Raw genomic sequence first — 21,613 nt, 5'->3', positions numbered from 1 at the left:
TGAATCTAGAGATACACAACACATTTCAAAAGTTTGGGGTTTGCAAGATTCTTAAAAAAATATATTTATACTTTTATTCAGCGATAATGCATTAAACTGATGAAAAGACATTAAAAAAGAGGGAGATTTTTTTATCTCCAATAACTGCTTTTCTTCTGATCTTTCTACTCATCAACCAATCCTGAATTTTGTTTTTTAAAAGTTTCCACAAAAACTCTTAGCATCAAATCTTTTAACATTGATAAGACATGTCATATTAATCATATCAGAATGATCTCTGAAGGATCATGTGGTATTGACGACTGGAGTAATGATGCCGAAAATTCAGCTTTGCATCACAGAAATAAACTAAATGGAATACTTTTTAAAAATGTTTACATTTAAATTGTAAGAACACTTCACAACATTACCATTTTTACTATTGAATATAAATGCAGCTCTGGTGAGCATTAAAAGACTTCATTCAAAAACATTATTGATCTTACTGTCCCCAAACTTTTGAATGTTAGTACAGTATATTATCATCTTTTAATAACAACAATAACAAAGAAAGACAGCAGGTTATTGGACCTCGTTTTTAACCAGCCACTCCACCTCCAGTTCAGTGGTGAAGTCCTGACCAACATGGAAGTCATCAGGCCTTTCTAACATGGCATCTTTGATGAGAATAGAAGAGGCTCGCAGGATGAAGGAGGCAAACAAGTTCATGTGGATGTTGTTTCTCATGCAGTGCAGCTTCCTGCGGGGATCAGAGTGCAATGAATAAAAGTCAAAAAGCATTACATTGTTCGCACAAAGAAGCCCAAACTCCTTAACCACCGACACAACCAAAGATCCAGAAACTGATGCTAAACACGTTTTGAAATTAAAGTGTATGCAGAAGGAATAAATTCCCAGTTGGCTTGAATGTTACCTAAACGCTACCAGGATGCCCAATGCCAGCACCAGTGCCCCGAGAGACAGGGAATATCCAATGGTGTACATGGTCCTGAACTGACTGAGGACCCGTCCGTGGTGTTGCTGCACATAGACATACAAACCATCTGCTCAGTGACACAAATGCACTACTGAATTTAAAGATGGTTAGACTTACAGTCTTTACATTGGCATGAACTGTAAAAAGGTCCGAGATCACATCTTTATTTAAAACTCACAACTTTAAAAATAGTTTTATGAATTTTTTGTCCACTGAAACTAGTCTTTGGAAAGATGTTTTGTCAGCTGAACAATTGGTATGAAGTCAAACAACAGTTCAATCCATTGAACACATTGCAATTCTATTGTATTTCAGTATACTCATTGTGCTATTACATTTAAATTCTATTTTGATAAATGTTTTCAGCAGTATGCTGGATAAATTAAAAAATACACATAATTAATCTTTAAAGAGCTAACAGCTATTTCATATAACAATCACCTATTCATCTAGCCTCAAAAGAGTTGCAGTGTTTCTCACATACCATGTTGATTTGTGCGGGGTCACGTGATAGACATTCGCTGGCGTTCTTCTGTTTGCTATACTGTCCATCTGCATCACACTCCAGATACACAAACCCATGTCGGACTGACACACAAACACATCCACAGATTGTGTGGTCACACAGGGTGCATGAGAAAGAGTCATGTGCATTGGAGAATACTGCATGGTGTTAAATTAGATAAGCTAAAAGAAGAGAATGATTTCAAGTGCAGCCACAGATAGCACTTTTTTTCACACAATTATGGATATGCATTTACTCTTACTCATGTGCAACCTGTCATTACATGCCCAGATAATATTTCACCCCAAAATGAAAAGAATATACATATTTGTATTAAGCATAAAGAAAATTAAACTTACTTTATGCAATGTCAGTAATCGAGGCAATGTGTATAATTGTGATTGATTAAATGATGAGCCATAAATAACTTTTAAATAACACAAACAATTGTTAATCTTCTGAATTAGGATTGTGCTACTGGAAAGTCTTTTGACTGTTGAAACTGCTAAAATCATATTTCAAGCCTACTCAAGTTTTAGGAACCTGACAAACAAAACAGAAACTTTTAAATGGAAAATGTCCTAGACTGGCTTGTAAATGTAAATAAATCCTAAAGGAATAGTTCAACCAAAGATTAACATTTAAAAAAAAAATCAGTTGCTCACCAGTGGATCCTCTGCAGTGGATGGGTGCCGTCAGAATGTCCAAACAGATGATAAAAACATTACAATAATCCACATGAATCTAGTCCATCAAATTCTGAAGTGAAAAGCTACATGTTTGTAAGAAAAAAAACCCCATAAAAGTATTTCAGTCTTTTTCCCTAATTTAAAACTTTCTCCAGTAAAAAAGTCATTTTTTCTGAATCAGGAGAGAAATATGCAAGAAATTTCATTTTATTTTTTTTACACAAAAATAGCTTTTCACTTCAGAAGACATTAAGTGATGGAATGGACTGGAGTGATGTGGTTTATTGTGATGTTTTTATCAGCTGTCTGGACTCTCATTCTGACGGCACCCATTCACTGCAGTGGAACCATTGATGAGCAAATGATTTGATCATAATTTCTTTTGCATTTTTAGCAAAATTTCGTTTTTTGGGTGAACCATTCCTTTAAACTGTGATTATAGTAAATGTCACAATTTAAATAAAGTCTCTATAATCCAAAAATATGTTTCTTTCTTTTAATTTTGGAATGAAATATGAGCTATAAATGTTATCAAAGTGCATGTTATATTTCCAGTAGTCTTACCTTCTTTGTGCCAGGGCAGGTACCAGGGGCAGGCCACACTCACTGTAGTATTGGGCAGTGCATCCGGCCAGCAGGCATACTTATCAAATGTTCTGTTGCACACAAGACCTGGAAAACAATCATTCATGTATAAGTCTCCTCTGGTCTGTTTGTAGTGCTGGACAGGATAAGTATGTGACATGACCCCTAATAAGAGGTCTCAGCAGCGTTTTCCAACATACATCCCTTAACAACACTTGCACTTTGATCATGGCTGTCAACAGGGTCTATGAAAGACCCCCGCTGACCTTACACAAGACTGTGACCGTCACTGCAACTCCAGCCATTACTTGTGGAAGGATGCTGAACAACTCACCGGTCATCGGCGGTTCTCTGCTAATATTTCGAAAACATTCATCTCGATACATTATCCATCTTGCCATCAATGTTTTGAGGGATGCAGCAGTTGACACCTGGAAGAGCCATTTAGTGAGACCACATGAAAAGGTACATTGAATTAAGTATTATAATACTATTTTTTTTTTTAAACACAATAAGTTAGCTAGAGGCTGGTCTTTCCCATACCAAGGAAGTAAATGATGAGTAACAGACTATCTATCTATCTATCTATCTATCTATCTATCTATCTATCTATCTATCTATCTATCTATCTATCTATCTATCTATCTATCTATCTATACACACACACACACACACACACAGACACACACGTTCACAATTCTTTATTAAGACACTTTTAAAAAGTCCACTTTGTAATAACATCAAATTAAATGTTTTTTTATTTTGATGTGTTGATGTTAATTTGACTAACAAGCATTTTTTTTATGTACTTGATAATCATTTTAACACATGTACTTTAATGTACTTGATAATCATTTTAGCACATTTAAACATTAATATACTTTAGGTGTACAAAATTGCAACTTCACAATTGAGTAAAAAGTGACATAAATATTTGAAATAGATGCCATACATGTTTCAATAAAAAATGACATCAAAGTATATTAAAGTTTATTTATGCTAGTCAGCACATTCAACAATACACTTTAACCATATTTCAAAGACAATAGAAGTAATTATGAATTGACGTTTAAAGATGTACTTTAGTCTTAAGTGTTCGGGAGACAGTAGGTCGACCAGATGTCCAGATAAGATCAGGACAGTCCCGATTATACAAGCCATTGGCCATGTCTTGGAGTTACAGAGCACCATTTGTCCTAATAATTAGTTTTGGCTTTGGTCTGATTGCTATTAATGTGATATGTGATTAACTGACATTAGAAATATAACGCAAGCATTATGTAAAGAATCACAACTACTGCTTCATCTGTAGAATATTGAGAAGTACGTAACAAACATGAGCTCCTGTGTAACTGAAGATGATGGAAAAAAGATTTCACGGTCATCTGGTCACCTTGAGAGAGAGAGAGAGAAAGAGAGGAAGGGGAATCTGTTCTGACCTGGATGCAGGAGGAGAAACTGAGCAGGGTCAGAAGGAGGAATACTTGTGACATCCCTTAGTCCTGCTGCTGCTGGCACTGGGAGGGAGCCGGAGGTCCAGACAGATATGTTTACCTCATAAGAAGGCTTCAGCTATCATCACACAGCCTAAAGCACAGAAGGAAACAAAGAGATCAATAGATTATCAACAGCAATGCAAAGAAGACACTCAAATAAAGCTATGATGTATAAATAGAACGTTATGATGAGATATATATATATCACACACACACACACACACACACACACACATAGTAAAATATTATTACAATTTAAAAAATAAAAATAAATAATGTAACTTTTAACTAAATGGGCTGCAACTGAATTAAAATCTTCTTAATATTGATATGTTACTTGGAGCTTTAAAATAGAAATCAAACGCTTCTGTTTTAAGTTTTGTTGTTGTTGTTGTTGTTATTTATAACTCAAATCTCACCTCATGTCAGACATATAATTTGAGATATAAGATAAGAATCATTCTGATCACTCTGGAACTGTAGGGGGCTCTAAAGTAGCAAAAAAAAACAAAACATATTGTTGATATACAACATGAGTTGCTTTAAATTGTAAGTTTTAAAACTATGCTTAAAGTATGGCTTTAGGAAAATCAGATAAGTTATCATTGACTTTTGTTTTTTATATATATAATGTAGTATGTGATATTGTATGTATTATATGTATTGTATTGTTTGTCACTTAATATAGTTTTTTTTTTTTTTGTAACAACATCCTGCCCAGGGACTGCAGATGCAAATTAGCTTTATAGCTAACTCTGGCACAACACTGTTGTTGTGCTCTGTCCCTGTACAAATAAACAAACAAATAATAATAATAATAATAAAATAACAAATGTAAAAAAGTAATAAACATGAATGAAAAATCAAATAAAACTATTTAAAAAAATAGGCATTACTGCATGCTTATGTAATGCATAAAATATTTTCTGGCTAAATTTCAAGCAATGAATATATACAGTTTGGATTGTAAGTCGATAGTTAGGTCATATTCCCCCACCCTACTCCTAAAACAAGACCAAGGAACTGGAACAGCCCTGATGGAGTTTTTCTGATGATTAAAGCTGCAAACAAAATGTTGAGTAATAATGCAAGCAGTGTGAGCCTCATTGGTTCCCTAAGCTCATTTCACTGTTTGCTGAATGTGTGCAATCAGGATAGCATACAAGAACAAAGAATGTTTGCAGTGCAATTAAGACCTGGACTACTGATCTACAGTATAAAAACAGCACGCTTTTCTGCAGAAGCCTCTGGGCAAAGGAGGGTCACAGACTGTTGACCACATCCCTGTCTTTGCTCTGAGCACTTGCTTGTGTGTTAAAACAGATAGTGGTGGACAGCAGGATACACCACATCCAGCTCAATTACTCATGAGGTTTAGAGAGAGATGTTAGAACAGAACATGATGGTAACAGATATGATCACAGTACAGATACAGACTAAATCCTGCTCCACATCCAAGAAAGAGGCCTACATAAGTTGCACATAAAAAGGATAGCTCATTCAAAAATGAACTTTTTGTCATCAGCAAGGTAACTCAATAGGCATCTGCATGTTGGCATCCCAAAGTGTAGTATAACAGTTACTCACCTGGTTATAGATCCATATCTCACCCCTACTTCAGCCGTAGTTGGAGAACAGAACGAAATCTGAAACGTTTCTGCAAAAAACACCTTTACCATGGAAACATTTTTGGCTAAAACGTTTCAAATTCCATTCTGTTCCAGTCTCTGGGCAGGCTGGGACAGGCACTTAAATAAGCTTTCAGATACACTTAGCTTATTGTGGTGAATACAAAAGACTAGCAAATAGCAACACCAGTCAGTTGATCCAGAAAAAAAATCTAATCGAATTAAAAATACATAAATTTGACATTATAAAATAATAAAAAAAGTACATCCGTGTCCAACTCAATGTTGCTCTGCTACTGCCTGACACCCTCTAAAATAGACAATTTAAACCACCTTTGCTCTCAGAATGTTTTGCAACAATTTCTTTATATTTTTTTAATCATCACTAAACCTTATGGAAGTAAAATGCTGTTTCAGAGTTTTGTGCATTCATAATTGTTAAATAAATAAAACAATGACTTGTTTTTACAAAAAAAAAAAAAAAAAAACTTACTTAAAAAAAAAATACTGGAAATAACAGCTTTAAAACAATTCTCACACAAAGAATTACAAAGAAATTGCACTGAAATAAACATGAAACTAAAAAAGACTGATTTTCTTGTAAAGCATACTCCAATAGTCATTGTTTTATTTACAATTTTACTAAATATTTTTGTATCTGCAGTGTACAACATTTTTTCTTCAATGCATGGCTCCACACTCACTGTCATAGTGCAAGTAGAAAATGAGGTAACACTTTATTTAAGTAATCCACTTTTATAAGGCTTTAAGTAACTTTGCAACTACATGTCAATTAACCCCTTACTAGTAACCCCCTTTTTTTGGCATGGAGACAGAAATTACATACCCAAAATAAAAAGGTTTCTGCTCATGATTCTTTCTGACTAGATACATAATCAACCTTTGTTCACAAAGCTGACACTTTAAAGTTTATTGTTCAGGAATCAGAATCACTCAGACTGTTATGATAGAGATATATAAGCTCAAACATAAAAACAAAAATAAAAATATTAAAAACATATGTTTTAAATGTATTTTAAAAATTGCTGATGTAGGAAATGAGTTTGAAAACACAGTGTAGCTAAAGCCACAAGTCTTCCAAAACTTCATAAAAAATGTCATAATCTAATCTGTAAAACTGTGAATTTTATGAAATATTTTCTAAGGCCATGTCATGTGTGTTTTTAGAGAAGGCTAATCAGATTGATTTATGGCCCTGGTCATCCCTGTAAGATCTCACATGTAAACACTGCTGTGTGTTTTGTGTGTGTGTTGGCTTTGCAAAACTCCCCGATTCATTGTTGTATTGTTCTCACCAAACGAGTCTTTCACACCTCCGCCAGGTATGACACATTATCTGCATTATTCTTTTATCATTATTCTTTTTTATTTTTATTCCACCTTTATTAGCCTTTATTGTGGTTTTTCAGGCTTTACAAAGCAACAAAGCAGCGATCCCACTTCAGTCTCTCTTTGCATTTAGCCCTTATTTATCAAAAGTCTTACTATAAAAATACAACAAAACATTTTCTTACGACCTTACGTGAATTATTGAGACAAAAAATGCATTATGAAGAAGAAATGCACCTGCTATTAGTAGCATTGGAGTTAACATTAGCATCAAGCTACATCAGACAATTTATGAAATTATTAGTATACTTTTACTCAAAACTCACTTTAAACCCCGATCAAGTGTTTATAATAACTTCCTTTAGCGATCAGGAGTGGAATTTGGTCGTTTACTGTTGTAAAAATATGTTATTTGTAGCCTTTTTCCATCGCTGCACAAGTTAGCATTTCCGATGTACATTTTCGATTTTTTTTATAAAAATGCCCCAGATCTCAAGAAATTCTCATACCAAGTTTTACTATCGTAATCGCGGGTTTATTATTCGGATATTTCGTGTGTACAGAGGTGTTTCAGTGTTGTTTTGGCCAGATAACTACCAGGAAGTGTGCAGGAAGCATGTGACACGATGTGGCGGTGTCCAGATATGACACTCTAAGATTGACATTGGGAAGGCCCAATCGGAGTCTGAGTCACACACAGCACGAGCTGCCGGCACATCAAACACACACAGATCGCTGGGAGAAGCTGTTTATCATCAGATCGCGTAAATCCGTGGGAAATGAATATAAATGACGATTCTGTCTGAAGAAATATGAAGTAAACATCAGTAAATATATCCATATATCTCCGCAGATATGCATCTTTGGTCTATAAATCCTTATTGACGCTGTTCATTGAGTCTATGTGAACACAAATAAACCGCTGTTGACGTGACTGAATATAAGTGAGTTGTGAATTTCTATTCAAAATGTGGCATAATTCGGATTTATTATTTTGCACTTCTGACATAAATCACTAAATATCGGTCACGGCAACAATGTTTTATCAAAATATTGGTCAAATATCAAAGCTAGAGTCTTTAAACTTTCACTTGATGCACAGTTTGTAGATGAAGTAAGACAGTGATGTTTAATGTGCTGTGAAAGTGAAACAATAATAAACTGGGGCGTTTGGCGACGTTTGCACGTAAAGGGGTTAATTCTATTTAATTTGCAACTACATGTCTCTCACTACAGCATTAGTAGACTGTTTGGTTATGATTAGGGTTAGTAGAATAAGCTGATCCACTTGCAAAGTTACTTATAGTCAGTAGACTATCTGCTGGAGGACCATCTAAATAAAGTGTTAGTAGTCCACTAATACTCTAATGACTGCTAGTGAACATGCAGTAGCAAAGTTATAGTAAACGGAATGTCTAAAATAGACGATCGAAATAAATTGTTACCAGAATGCTCTGTTTACAAATAATAGTTTAGACATTTCATACATGAATTAGAGTGACATGTCAATCTTGTTACGAGCTTCTTAAACAAATTAAAATTCAGCTAGTGGGTCAGGAAAGTTTATGTACACTAGAAGCACTTTTAATATTCACTCCTCCCATTGTTGCCTTAGATAGCGCTAACACTGGAATACTGTACAAAGCAAATCACACAGTTGGCTTTATTACCACTTCAGATGCTCATTCACACTATATCTATCAGCATGTACATATTTGTGATCTCTAAAGTCAAACTACAGAAGGATTTAGTAGTAATTTATTTATATCATTATATATATATTATTTATTAACATGAATGACAAAAGCTAATTTGTTTAGTAGCAGTAGCTATTCAAGGAAATGTAATGCTAGTTAAGAAATAATAATATAATTTATTAACAAGCACTTTACCAATTTAATAAGTCTTTATTGTCCATTATGATCAATTTAATGCATCCCTGAATAAAAGTATTAATATCTTAAAACAATGACTGACCCCAAACGTCTGAAGAGTAGTAGAGTAGAATAATAACAGCTATAAACATGAACACAATAATATGAAATGTGACCAATAACATGAAGTGGTCTCAGTAACTGTGCTCCAGTAATCAGTCAATATTGCCATTGTAGCACCGGTTTTTATTCCCAGCAGTTTTCATTGTTGAATACTGTTTAAATTCTACAGAGAATGTAATTACAAAGGGCTATATGAATGTCTCTTAAGTGAACAAAGCGGCAATGCATCAAGCATACACTCATAATTTACAAGTGCCACAAAATGACCATTAACTCTTTGTATTTAAGGGCTCACTTTTATTCTGGCATTTGCAAAACGTAATCACTTACTGTCATGACAGCGAAAACAAACCTCTCTGACTAAAGCGCACAATGCAGGGCTGCTCTCATGCCCATCTGAAGAGTGCAGGCAGAGTGGATGAACACACGTGTGTAATTACAGCCATGCCATTTTTGTGTGATCTGGGCTCAGTCAAAACTGAGCAAATTCATTAGTGGAATATTTAATACCACAGCAGCAGTCAAACAGACTGAGATCTGACATTTATACAAGGACAAATACTCGACAAGTTTGATGTTTGAAAGCTGATGTTTCCATTTATTTTAGAAGTCTATCTCACAATCTTATTTTTTTATGCTGAATTACAAATTCTGAGATGAAAAGTCTGAATTGTAAAATATATTTAAGATTTAAATTACAGCAAGAGTAAAGTAAGACATGAATTAAAACAGGCTTTCATTCAAGACAGACTTTTGTTGAAGAAATGTATGCATTTTTTCAATACAAATACATATTGAAGTTCAATAAGATATTAGGGTCACACTTTATTTTAGGGTCCAATTCTCACTTTTAACTAACCATTAATTATGAATTTATTTGCTGCTTATTAATAGTTTATAAGGTAGTTGTTAAGTTTAGGGTATTGGGTAGGATTATGGATGTCATGCATTATATGTAGTTTATAAGCACTAATAAACAGCCAATATGTTAATAATAGACATGCTAATAAGCAACTAGTTATTAGTGTGAATTGGACCCTAAACTAAAGTGTTACCTATTAGCATGCAGACAATATCAGCCAACTAGACAATGTGACCCCAAAACACTGTCCCACTATAACATTTTACTCCATTTAACTGGGGTAAGAAAACAAGTGCGGTTCCCAGAGCACATCTTTCCCACTGAGACATGACGGTTAGATCTGATTAGAAGCTCACAGAGGGCTCAAAGATGCCAATGTCATGAACCAGCATGTTGGCGCAGTTGTATGCCAGTGGGGAAGGCAGTAGGAAATGTCTGAGAGTGCCAGTGCCACACACCCGTCACATCGCACTCCATATGCTGTCACTTCATCTTGGTTCAGATTAATGTCACTGCTACTTTGCCTGTGTCAGCAACGATACTCACAGACTACTGCTGACTCAATCTACTCCACCATGTCATTTCTATCAACACTGAGTCTAATATGCCACAGATGAGACTCAATGGCTTTGTTCCAAAACCAGCTGAGCTGATTTACTGTCTGCTGTCTTCAAAGGCAACATTCCACATAAAGTAACTAGTTAGGAAATCTCTATATAGGTAGTAACTCTTTGACAATAGAATCACTTGATTTCACATAAATGTTCAGCAAAACAAAATAAATTTTAGTAATTTGTATTGTAGTTATTGGATGAGTTAAGACTTAATCCACCATAGTGGATAAGGTGAAAATACATCCTTTTTTCCCCCCCAACATGTCCAGGCTGGGATTTCTAAATTGCCCAAAATGTCCAAGTTTTGGATTTGTTTTCCTTTAGTATTACTAAGTAGTTTGACCAATAGCATGCAGGCATCGGTCTGCATACAGTAAGTCTGTTTTGATTGGATCTTAGTACAGCTTTCAATAAAATTGGAAAGAAGATTAACAGTGAGAATTATGTGTTTTATATAATTCTCTGCAAATTTTAAAATTGCTGTCCCACAAGGGTCCATACTGGGACCGTTTTTATTTACTTTATTTATTCTACCCCTCTGTTACATGTTCTTAGAGCATTATAGGAAAACTTTTGGCCAAAAGAACAAAATGAGGTATTCTATTTTTTGGAACAGTCTTTATTTCATGAGTGTGATTATGGTGCTTAAATTTTTTCCTATGTAGGCAGCACTCTAGGTTTTGGAAAAGAGCTTTCATTTATAATCATTTATAATCTTCAATCATTCCCTTCTTCAACTATATCATGCTGTGTCTTTACAGATATCTGACTATGTAGTGGACAAGCAGACACATGCATGATTGCTTCATGCTGAAATAACCTCAGCTATGAAAAGCATGCCTTGCCAAAAAAAAAAAAAAAAAAAAAAAAAAAGAAAAGAAGAAGAAGAAGAAGCCCACAAAAACATTTAAATTGTTGTTCATATGATTCTTTGCTTTGTTAGCTTGAGCATAATTTTGCGAACACATTTACAACAGAAGTCAACGCTGTAATACGCCTACACGAAAACACAGCTCAGGCTAAAGCAGTTGTGGAGGCGGATTATAATGTTGATTTATGTTGTAAAAATAAAGGGATTTTCAAAATCACTAATGCTAAGTATTAAACTCGACCTAGAGCGATTGTGCTACAAACAAGAATGATGCCCCAAATCATGCAGGTTGTTGAGAAGAGGTATGATGTTGCTTTTTTAAATGCGGTGACTGATTATTTTGGAAAATATTTGAATATCACAGAGACTTGGTGGAGGATTCATAACCTTTTTAGCCAGTAAGCACAATAAAAAAAGTCACTTTCACTTTCACTTTCACTTGTATAACACCCTAGCATCATGCTAAAACCTCCAGCCTTGCACTGGAGCAGCAAAATCTGCACATGCAAAAACCATTCATGTTACTCAAGCAGATGATATGAAAATCAAGTTATTTCTCTATGAGTTCTCTATGAACTTCCAAAGAAGTCAAGTTTCTGTATTCCAGGTAAATCAGGTATTATTCTTCAGTGCGAAATGAAATGTTTTGGAAATGCAATTTAGTACATTTATAATATATTGCAATATACTGCAATGAATACATTTTATTTCGAAAAACACGAATTAAAATTACAATCAAACACTCTACATGTGCTTATTGTAAATAAGTGTATTTTCTTTAAAGCATGACAAACCACTTTTTTATACTTTACTTTAAAGCAAAACTTTTTATGACATTGTAATAAAATGTATTTAAGTGTGTTAAGAAACAAAGTCATGTTTATATACACTTCTCAGTTCTCAGAATCCTTGTATCAGCCAATGTTTACTAGCATTTACTTAATTCATTCATTTACTAGCATTTACTTAAACTCAGTGGCTTTCAGTGAAATAAAAAATACGAAATGTTCATGACTGAAGAGACACAATTCTTCCTTTCCAAACAGCAAACCTGTGCCTCTGAACTTCTGAACTTTGAGAACATTGTTTTCTCCAAAAGATCAGACTCAGGTTCTTTATATAGCTAGCTGTTCACAAGGACAATGACTGAGAAAAGGTTTTCAATCATGGCACCTTAACAACAACCAATTTACTAGGTGATACAAGTTCTCTCGCTTTCTCTCTCACACCATTATTTTTCTTTTCTTTTTTTCTTTTTTACCTTTACTCCACACTGCTTTTTCCCTTCTCTGAGAAACGCGCTGACCTTTTCCTTATTTTATGAAGCCCCTCCCTCAGAAATAGGCCATGGGCTCTGACCAGTTACCTAGCCCAGTGTGCTCTGATTGGCTAAACTGCCTCTAGCGTGCATCTCTTAACCACAGCGCATGTGCTTCAGTTGTATTGTAAACAATGGGGCGGAGAGAGAGAGAGATGCAGAGCACGTGCAGAGCAGTGAGATGTGTGGAATAGTATTCAGAACCGCTGCTTTAGAGCATTGATTTTGAAACTTGTGAATCCATTAGAATCATTAGAAGACAGAATCGTGATTCATATATAAACAAATTTTTATGTGCAACTCTAGTTTTCTCTTCCGCTTCTCTTAAGCAGCGCAGCATGGCCTCGTTCCCTTTTCTGTCATTTCCTGAGGGCAGGGTTTATCTGACATCACACACCCAGGAAGTAACTGGTTGTAGTCCCTACCAGACGTTTTTGTAGGCATTAAATTGACAGAATTGTAAAAGTTTGTATTGAACGTTCAGCTTCTTAACTTTGCAGATATTGTTTATGCTCAAACAGCAACATTACACACTAACATTAAAAAAGGGAAATTGCAACGAACCACTCTTTTAACATACAAAAAAAAAATAAAAAAAATAAATAAAAATAAAATAATATATATTATATATATATATATATATTTTTTTTTTGTATGTATATATATATTGATGAACTAACAAAAAACAAACAAACAATCAAAAAATTACAATTTTCTCTCAGTTCTCACATGACAAAAAACAAACGTGTGTTTTTTACGGTGAAACGAACGAACTGGAGGATTATTGTTATTGGTTTGTTGGCCTTAACCTCAGAACACCTACCTATAAGGCATCATTCATGCATATCCTAAAATAGTAAAACCAGCACTGTTATCCACTTCGACAGCCCTGTCAACTCACTGACAACATGCATTGTCTGAATACAGTCTGAAGGCATGACATGAATGTGGGTTTTAGAGGGCAGAAGAAACACCATTAAAAACCCCATGAAACTGCTTTCCTGTGTTGATGAGTGATCAATATTTATGTAGTTTACAAACTGTGTACACACATTATGCAAACTGAATAATAGCTACTTTTCCACCATTTTGTCGAACGGCTGAACTATTTCTTTAATTAACCATATGAGATCCCCCAAACCACCCAGAGTACAGATACAGCTGAGACAATTTTAGACACCCTTACTGTAGTGATTAAGAGTGACTGGATGGTGACCAAGACAGCTGAATGGCTGACATTCACCTCTGCAATGTGCTACCCTTCAGCTAACACAACAATAGTGTCTCATTAATCATTTGCAACAGTAAGAGGATTTCAGTTGTGATGTGCAAAGGTTGTGCCTGAAAGAAAAAAAAAAAAAAAAATCACATTCACAGATCTATGCTATTGAGCCCCGTGCATTAAATTCAAGTAAAAATAATAACTTGTTCGCATGATTTACTAATTCGCTCCCTCAATGTCCTAAAACGTGCACATAATTACTTTTTTGTTCCCCCGATTTGCTAAATCGTGCACACAATTTACTAATTCGTTCTCTTGATTTATTTATAGTGCTGATAATGTGTAATGCACTTGCTAATGTCTTGATTGAATGCTATATGATAAAAAGAACATTGATTATTCAATATTTCTTTTTGATGTAACTGCATTACCTACAGGTAAACACACAAAGGTTCTGGTTCGGCTCTGTTTAGCCCAAGCCATCAATATTTAACAGAGCTGCCATTAGCCTCATTAGCCTGGTGATTTATGTGCACAATGAAGTAAAATATGGATGCATAAAATATGCATTAAAGGAGAGCAAGGGGGACCAATCATTTGGGGACCAAAGATTGCTGTAGAAGGACACATTTAAAAACAGTCGATCATAAACAGAATGGATCAGAATGCAGGAGTTTTGAAAAAGAAAAGTTTTTTTTTTTTTTTGGTTGAGCTATCCCCTATATAATGTGACATGATAATAAGATACTGAGGGGTTCAGAAGCTCCCTTACAAAAAACACCCCCCAAAAACTAAAAACACTGAGAGCAAGCTGGGCTGTATATTCTTAAAGGTTACAGATCCCCTGTCAAATGCCAGGAAGATTTTTCCTGAGCCAAAGGAAAGGGTAGCATACGAAGTCATCTTCACAGAAATACTGTATTGAAATTCAAGACAACTTTTCTACCTCAGAGAGACTTTTTGGTTTTTATCACTTCGGATGAATCCTTTTACGATTTGTCAAATCTGATCTTATAAAATTCCCACCTGACCTGCATAGTTTGTCTGGTGCTTTTCAAGAGTGGGGTAAAATGTATCACTATAAGTGTTCATTACTTGGGAATGAGCAGCCTTTCTGTTCCATGTAAAAAGTAAAAAAAATAAAAAAATAAGGTCATACACTCTTAAAAATAAAGGTGCTTCAAAAGGTTCTTCAAGTGATGCCATAGAATAACCATTTTTGGTTCCACAAAAAACATTCAGTCAAAGGAACCACCTCTTTCTTACCTTTTTATAATCTGAAGAACCTTCTTTCACCACAAAGAACCTTTTGTGAAACAGAAAGGTGCTACAGATGTTAAAGGTGCTTTATGGAACCATTTAGACAAAAAGGTTCTTCTATTGGAACATGAAGCACATTTATTTTTAAGAGAGTATGGGTTTGGATTAACAGAAAGCTGCATTGACTACATTACAATGGCATGACAATGACTGCATTGTAATTCTGGGGTGTATCATTGCTTTAGTTGCATTATCTCAGGTTATTGAGCAAGTAATGATTCACTTTACTCTCTGATCACAACTGTGATCACATTACAAAAGATCTAACTATGTTAAGCATGCATACATTTCCAACAGAGCTCTAAAGTCAGCCACACGCTCAAGTGCTGACATTCCAGCCACAGGCCAAATTCATTCTGTAACATTCACTTCAAAAAACCTAAAAGATTAGCCATGAATAATTTTCCAATAGACATTAATGGTTTTAATTTTTACTATTTTTTTTTATAGAAACCATAATACTTTTTAAATAGAATAGAAATTTCGAAAAAAAAGAAAAAAAGGAAAGCATTTATTTTAAATATAATCTTTTTTTACATCATAAATATCTATACTGTCACTTTTGATTAATTTAATGTGCCCTTGAAACAAAAACTTTTTCAGCCCAACATTTTTTATGGTTTTAACAAAAATATGTAGCAGCACAACTGATTATAATAATACGTTTTGGAGTAATGGCTGCAAAAAAAAAAAAAAAAAAAAAAAAACAGGAATAAAATACATATTAAAATATATTCTAACAGAAAACAGTTATTTTAAATTATAATAATATATCACAAAATTACTGTTTTTATTGTATTTTCAACTAAATGCAGCATTGGTGAGCTTAAGAGACGACAGAAAGAAGCAAAAATGTGGATAATGGAAATAGGATGGCAGTACAGCTGAGAGGAATAAGCTATGATGTGCAAAAAATTTTGTTTCAAGGCCCACAAAACATTCCCCTCTGGTCTCCTTGGATTTAGTGTCTTTAATTCAGTCGTGCCCTGGACAGAGTGCCAGAAAGGCCTCCAGAAGTCGATCTGGTAATGAAAACAGCCCTGATGGCTCTTTTGACCTTTTGAGCTCATCTCAGGCTGCCAGGCTCTCTCAATTCTTCACTAAACAGAAGGAGTTATACTTCACCTGCTGATTACTCATCACAAAAAACATCAAATGACTGCTGGCTCTGGGATTGTTGAATATACAGAAGAAACGCACCTGTTTACACCTGCATCTCTGATCAACGAGAACTTCCGCCTGAGTCCGTTTCGTCTGATGCCTAATTGTTAGAGACCTGACACCTGTCGTCGTTTTTCCTGAGACCTGAAGCTTTTCAGTCCAAGGCGCGATGCGTTTTGTCTGATGACTGACGCCTTTTAGTCGAAGGCATGACGCCTTTTCATTTAATGGCTGAGGTTTGAAGATGTCCTAAAATGTACACCGTGTCATACATAGTAACGACAGAGGGAAACGACGCACAGCAACGACTCATAGCATTGACATGGAAGATGACACATGGTAATGACAGAGGGAAACGACGCATAGTAACGACAGAATGAAAAAACACATAGTCATGACACATGCAGCATTGACACTCAAGACGACACAGTCAAACGACAAGGACAGATGACAGGAGTAAGTTGAGACGACACGTAGCATAGACAGACAGCATGTCAACATAATTTTGGCACAAATGGAACCTCATAGACCTCTGGGGTTAGAGAGTAGCTACCAAAACATATTGCACAAGCTTACGGTCTTAAAAGAGCAGATCGGCTGCAGTGTTAAAGGTGAACCAGGGGCCGCTGAGATAGTGTGTACATTTCAAAGGTCTAGGGCTTATGAGGATAAAGTGGAACTCCGAATTAATCTTACCTCATTTGCTCTTTTCCATATAACAGCAGGAAAAATTTGATATGCTTTACATGAGGGAAATACTGCACCACTGCATGCAAGGTGTTATAGTTGTAATTTGGGAAAGTTTAGGTTTTAGACTTTAGGTGTAAATGTTGTGCTGTATCAGAGCCACTTTATGGTGCTGTTTTGATTGTGAATGTAAGTGTTTTTGAACAATTCTTTAAAGGGAACAAATCATTCTTGTGCTAATTCATGCTTTTCATTTACTGACGTCTCTCTCTTTTGAAGCGCCTGACTGCTTTGGTGAATTAATAATGCAGAAGATTAATATGAGACCTGTTTAGAACTTGAATGTTTGCAGAATATTAATATAAAGAAAGAAACGAGCAGGATACTATGACAAAGTGTCTTGCTTTTTTTTATTCAAGCATAATTGTCTTCAATTAATTGGCCAACTATTCTATCCACATTTCCATTATTTTGCATAGAGTGCTGCAGGGATAATGTATTTTTGGAAGTCCAAATCCTGGAAATGCATTTTAGCAAATCTGGTTCCATTGTCCTGAAGTCAATGGGTTTTTTGGAGGGTTTTATGGTTAAATGTTTGAAATAAACAGTGGTTTGCACAAGCTCAAAATATTTTCAGGTTTTATTCTAAAGCATAAAATACATCAGTAAAATCCCTGTGATTATTTGAAAGTTCACTTGGATTGAAAAAGACAGATGCTAACAGTGGCTAAATAGAACTACCGAGGTCATCAGGGATGTTAAATGTCATCACCAAAAACTCATCTACTTGCTAATCCACTTTTACACCCTCGTGCTTTTGTATAGGGAAAATATGCACTTACCGTTTGGTCTACAGCCAACATAATCACTGCATAATTGCTGTACTGCTTCCACAAACTTTCATGGTTTCAGGTCAAGGTAATAAATCTCCCAAATAAAGCTTTTCTCTTAAACTGATACATTTTCTGCGCAGTGTTTTACTTAATATGCACACAGGTATATTTTTGCTGCTGAAATGTGCCGATGATCTGAAAACTTCGAAAAACATGTATGTGATCTCTACTGTGTTATTCTGCTCGGATTAATGTGTAATAAAGCTGGTCTGTGTTCCTTCAACTGTAGGAACACAATTTGCACTGTTTGCTGCAATTAAGCCTGTGATCAATGGATATATACTATTTTGTTTGCAATTGAGGTAAATTAAAGCACTTATGCAACCCTCTGTCTGACAATACAAAGGCGTCTTTGTTGTTTTACAACAAAAACAAAACAAAAAACCCCCACACATTTGGGATTATTATTATTATTAATAATAATAATATTATTATTATTATTATTAATTTTTTTATGTAGTTTTAGCTTTGGAGAAAAGTTTACTAATTGTTTACCAGTTTTCATTATATTGAGAGTGTTAATGACGTAAGAATGCAGGAAACTATGAGGTAAAAAAACAACAACATAAAATCGTTGACATTCTTTTGATTTGTACTTATGTGAAAGCGTGCATACAAAAAAAAAAAAGTCAAATCACACTAATCATGATACATAATTGTGATTATAATTTGAGTAATGAAGTGATTTATATATTTTAAATGATTATAGTGCAGCACAAATGTAAACCTGTTAATGTGTGTAATTTGCTGCAAAATTCCAATTGCATAAGAAAAAGTAAAGGTGAAAAATGATTGTTCAAACAGGTTGAACAAACAGGTGGTCCTGCCTCAAATTCACACTATTGGCTGAGTCTGAAGTTCAAGCAAACAAACACATTTTTTGATAGTGCCAGTCAGCGCTCATACCTTCAGAGAAATCAACCTTTGAATGTATGATTTACACTCTACCAAAATGTAATATTTCAGCATTTTAACAATAAAAAAAAAGACACACATCAGTTTTAAATTTCACACAGAAACCACAATGCAGAATGTGGTGAGATTATCACACTACTAAAGTGCAGTGCTATCAGATCATTCTAATCACTCCAGGAATGCACCGAGTAAGAGGCAATTTCAGGACACTGCATGCACAATGAGAAAAAAGAGTCACATTCGCTTTCTAGCATTTACTGGGTAGAATATCAGGGAAATATATATATATATAAGACCAGGTTGTGACACATCTGATATTTTCAGGCTGCTAATTGCTGACTTCTCTGCAGTTTGCCCCAGGTGAGGGTTGATAACCTGATCATCTACATGCTGCAGGGGGTCAGTACACACCTGCTCAAAGCTGGCAGTGCACTGAGAAGAATATTCTTTGATTTCTCAAGTGCCTTCAACACCTTCAGCCAGCATTACTGGCCAGGAAGCTAGAAGTAATGCAGGCTGATGCCTCTTGGGTCACCAGGCTGTCACTGGCTGTCAAGCCCAGATACAGTTTTACTCGGACTATTTAAAAAAATATGATATATTACGTTTGAGATCTGAACTTTATTTCCCTGCATCTGGCAGAGACTTCTCTCCAATAATAAGCAGCATCTAAAATGACATACTCTCTAGTTTGCTTGTGGTGAAATTTCATATTATGTTGCTTCAAGCATGTATTGTGGTGGTTCAGAAATCAAATGTCTGGGGGAGTGTCGCTAAAACTGGGTTTGGTGTATAACCCCTACACCAATCCCAACCCTTAACCTACCCGATAGTGTCAATGGATGCAAAAGCGATATAAAAATGCATTCGTACAGTAGCTTCTGTACACACTGTAGCTTCACAGGATTTGTACTGGAGTGCTTCACCTTATAGATGCAACGCTGTATCATGTGAGCTACTGACTGTGTTAGAAATCCCATACATAAGAAGCTGTAAATGTGATGCTATTGTTAAAAAGTATTGTAATTGTTATTGTTAACAATGTTTAAAACAGTACAATGAATAAATTCCATCTACACATTGTTACAAAGAGAGGATTCACGAGCCAGAGAACTCAGCACTTGACTAAAACTTTGCAATTTGAGCAGTTAGTGAACATTTGACGCTCTCCAGAATACAAATACATGCTGGAGCGTTTGCCAAATGTTTCGCTAATATCAGATGGGGCCCCCTGATTCCTCTGGGCTCTAAGTGGCCCCTTACCTCATTTATTGGGTAAATCCACCCCTGCTGAGCTGCCAGCAGCCTGTGTTTGTGTCAGATGACACGTCATTTTTTTAAACAGTGCTTGTTTTAAACAAAATACCATAGTAATCCCTTCTTCCAGTGTCTGATGATACTGGTCTTCATCAAATACCGAGTGACTTGCCCAGACTCTGACTGTGTTGAGGATGAACAAAGTCCCTTTAAGGAAACTCAGTTCCCTGTGCAGCGATTTTCTATCTAGCCATTAGAAAAGCTTTTATGTTGGCCAAAATTTAAATTGGCCAAGATGCAAAGCAATATACATTATTTTCATTATGCAAAACATAATATCTATGAAATTACATAAACTTTTTCATCTTAGGGTGAAATATAACCTAGGTATGTTTCAACGAGTTTTACCCATACATGTAATTATAATTAATACATTAACTTCAGTAGTTAAAGGGTTAGTTCACCCAAAAATGAAAATTGTCTTTCTCGTTCTATGTTTCCCTGAATCACACTTCCACTTTTTCAAAGACATGCTCCCATATGCCCTCCCAGATGTTCTCACACCACATCAAGTAAACCACATCGAATTGCCTGGAGGCTCTTGAACATCCATTGTTATTTTGGGCAATGCAGAAGGTCTCATTTGTTCCCAAATGTTTTGGAGAGAAGCATAGTTTAGGGTGACTCTGTTCCATATCTCGCCAATGAAGTTTTTAGATGCTGGCATGCAAGCGCCCCAGAACATAAATAATGGATTTATCAAGTCAAAAAGCCAGCCATGCAGATGTACATACGAAAAGCAATGTTATCTTCCTGGCTACCATATAATTTATTTCTCCTCAGCACAAACTAATGCTATAAGCAATTCAGAATGGAATTTTCCTTTAATAAAGGTAAAAGACTTTTATCCTCCTTTAACCTAGTGGATCTCAATGGGTTGTGACTCAGAAACTGAGGTCTTTTCAAAAAGGGTCATAGAGAGAAAGGAAAAGCAATATTATGCTAAATGCAAATAATAAAATATATCTAACAATATAAAAAGGCATAGGACACATGTACTTTGTGCAAGATTCGGCAGGCTACTGCAATCAGTTACTTCCTTTACAGTCAAAAATCTGGGAGTTATGTTAGACAGCTACGGAGCCCCGCACATGACACACAGGAAAAAATATAATGCTAAATCGTGTGCACGATTTACTAATTCATTCCCAAATGTACTAAAACGTGCACATGATTACCATTGCGTTCCCTCGATTTACTATTACGT

At 35.3% G+C, this 21,613-nt stretch overlaps 1 protein-coding gene across 1 annotated transcript in view; it reads right to left on the bottom strand.

Moving 5' to 3' along the window:
- Positions 1–21,613, bottom strand: part of gcgra (glucagon receptor a) — a 46,652-nt gene that overhangs the window by 12,602 nt on the left and 12,437 nt on the right. Inside the window, exons 2-7 of the mRNA XM_026218892.1 lie at positions 4,195–4,342; positions 3,090–3,186; positions 2,735–2,842; positions 1,461–1,564; positions 914–1,020; positions 571–739 (exon numbers count right to left, since the gene is read on the bottom strand). Of these exons, the coding sequence (XP_026074677.1) occupies positions 571–739; positions 914–1,020; positions 1,461–1,564; positions 2,735–2,842; positions 3,090–3,186; positions 4,195–4,248 (639 nt within the window). The 5' untranslated portion in view covers positions 4,249–4,342. The remainder of the gene's footprint in view (positions 1–570; positions 740–913; positions 1,021–1,460; positions 1,565–2,734; positions 2,843–3,089; positions 3,187–4,194; positions 4,343–21,613) is intronic.

Source organism: Carassius auratus, chromosome 3, assembly GCF_003368295.1.
Source record: "Carassius auratus strain Wakin chromosome 3, ASM336829v1, whole genome shotgun sequence".
NCBI classification, from domain to species: domain Eukaryota; kingdom Metazoa; phylum Chordata; class Actinopteri; order Cypriniformes; family Cyprinidae; genus Carassius; species Carassius auratus.
This window is presented reverse-complemented; position numbering and strand designations above follow the sequence as displayed.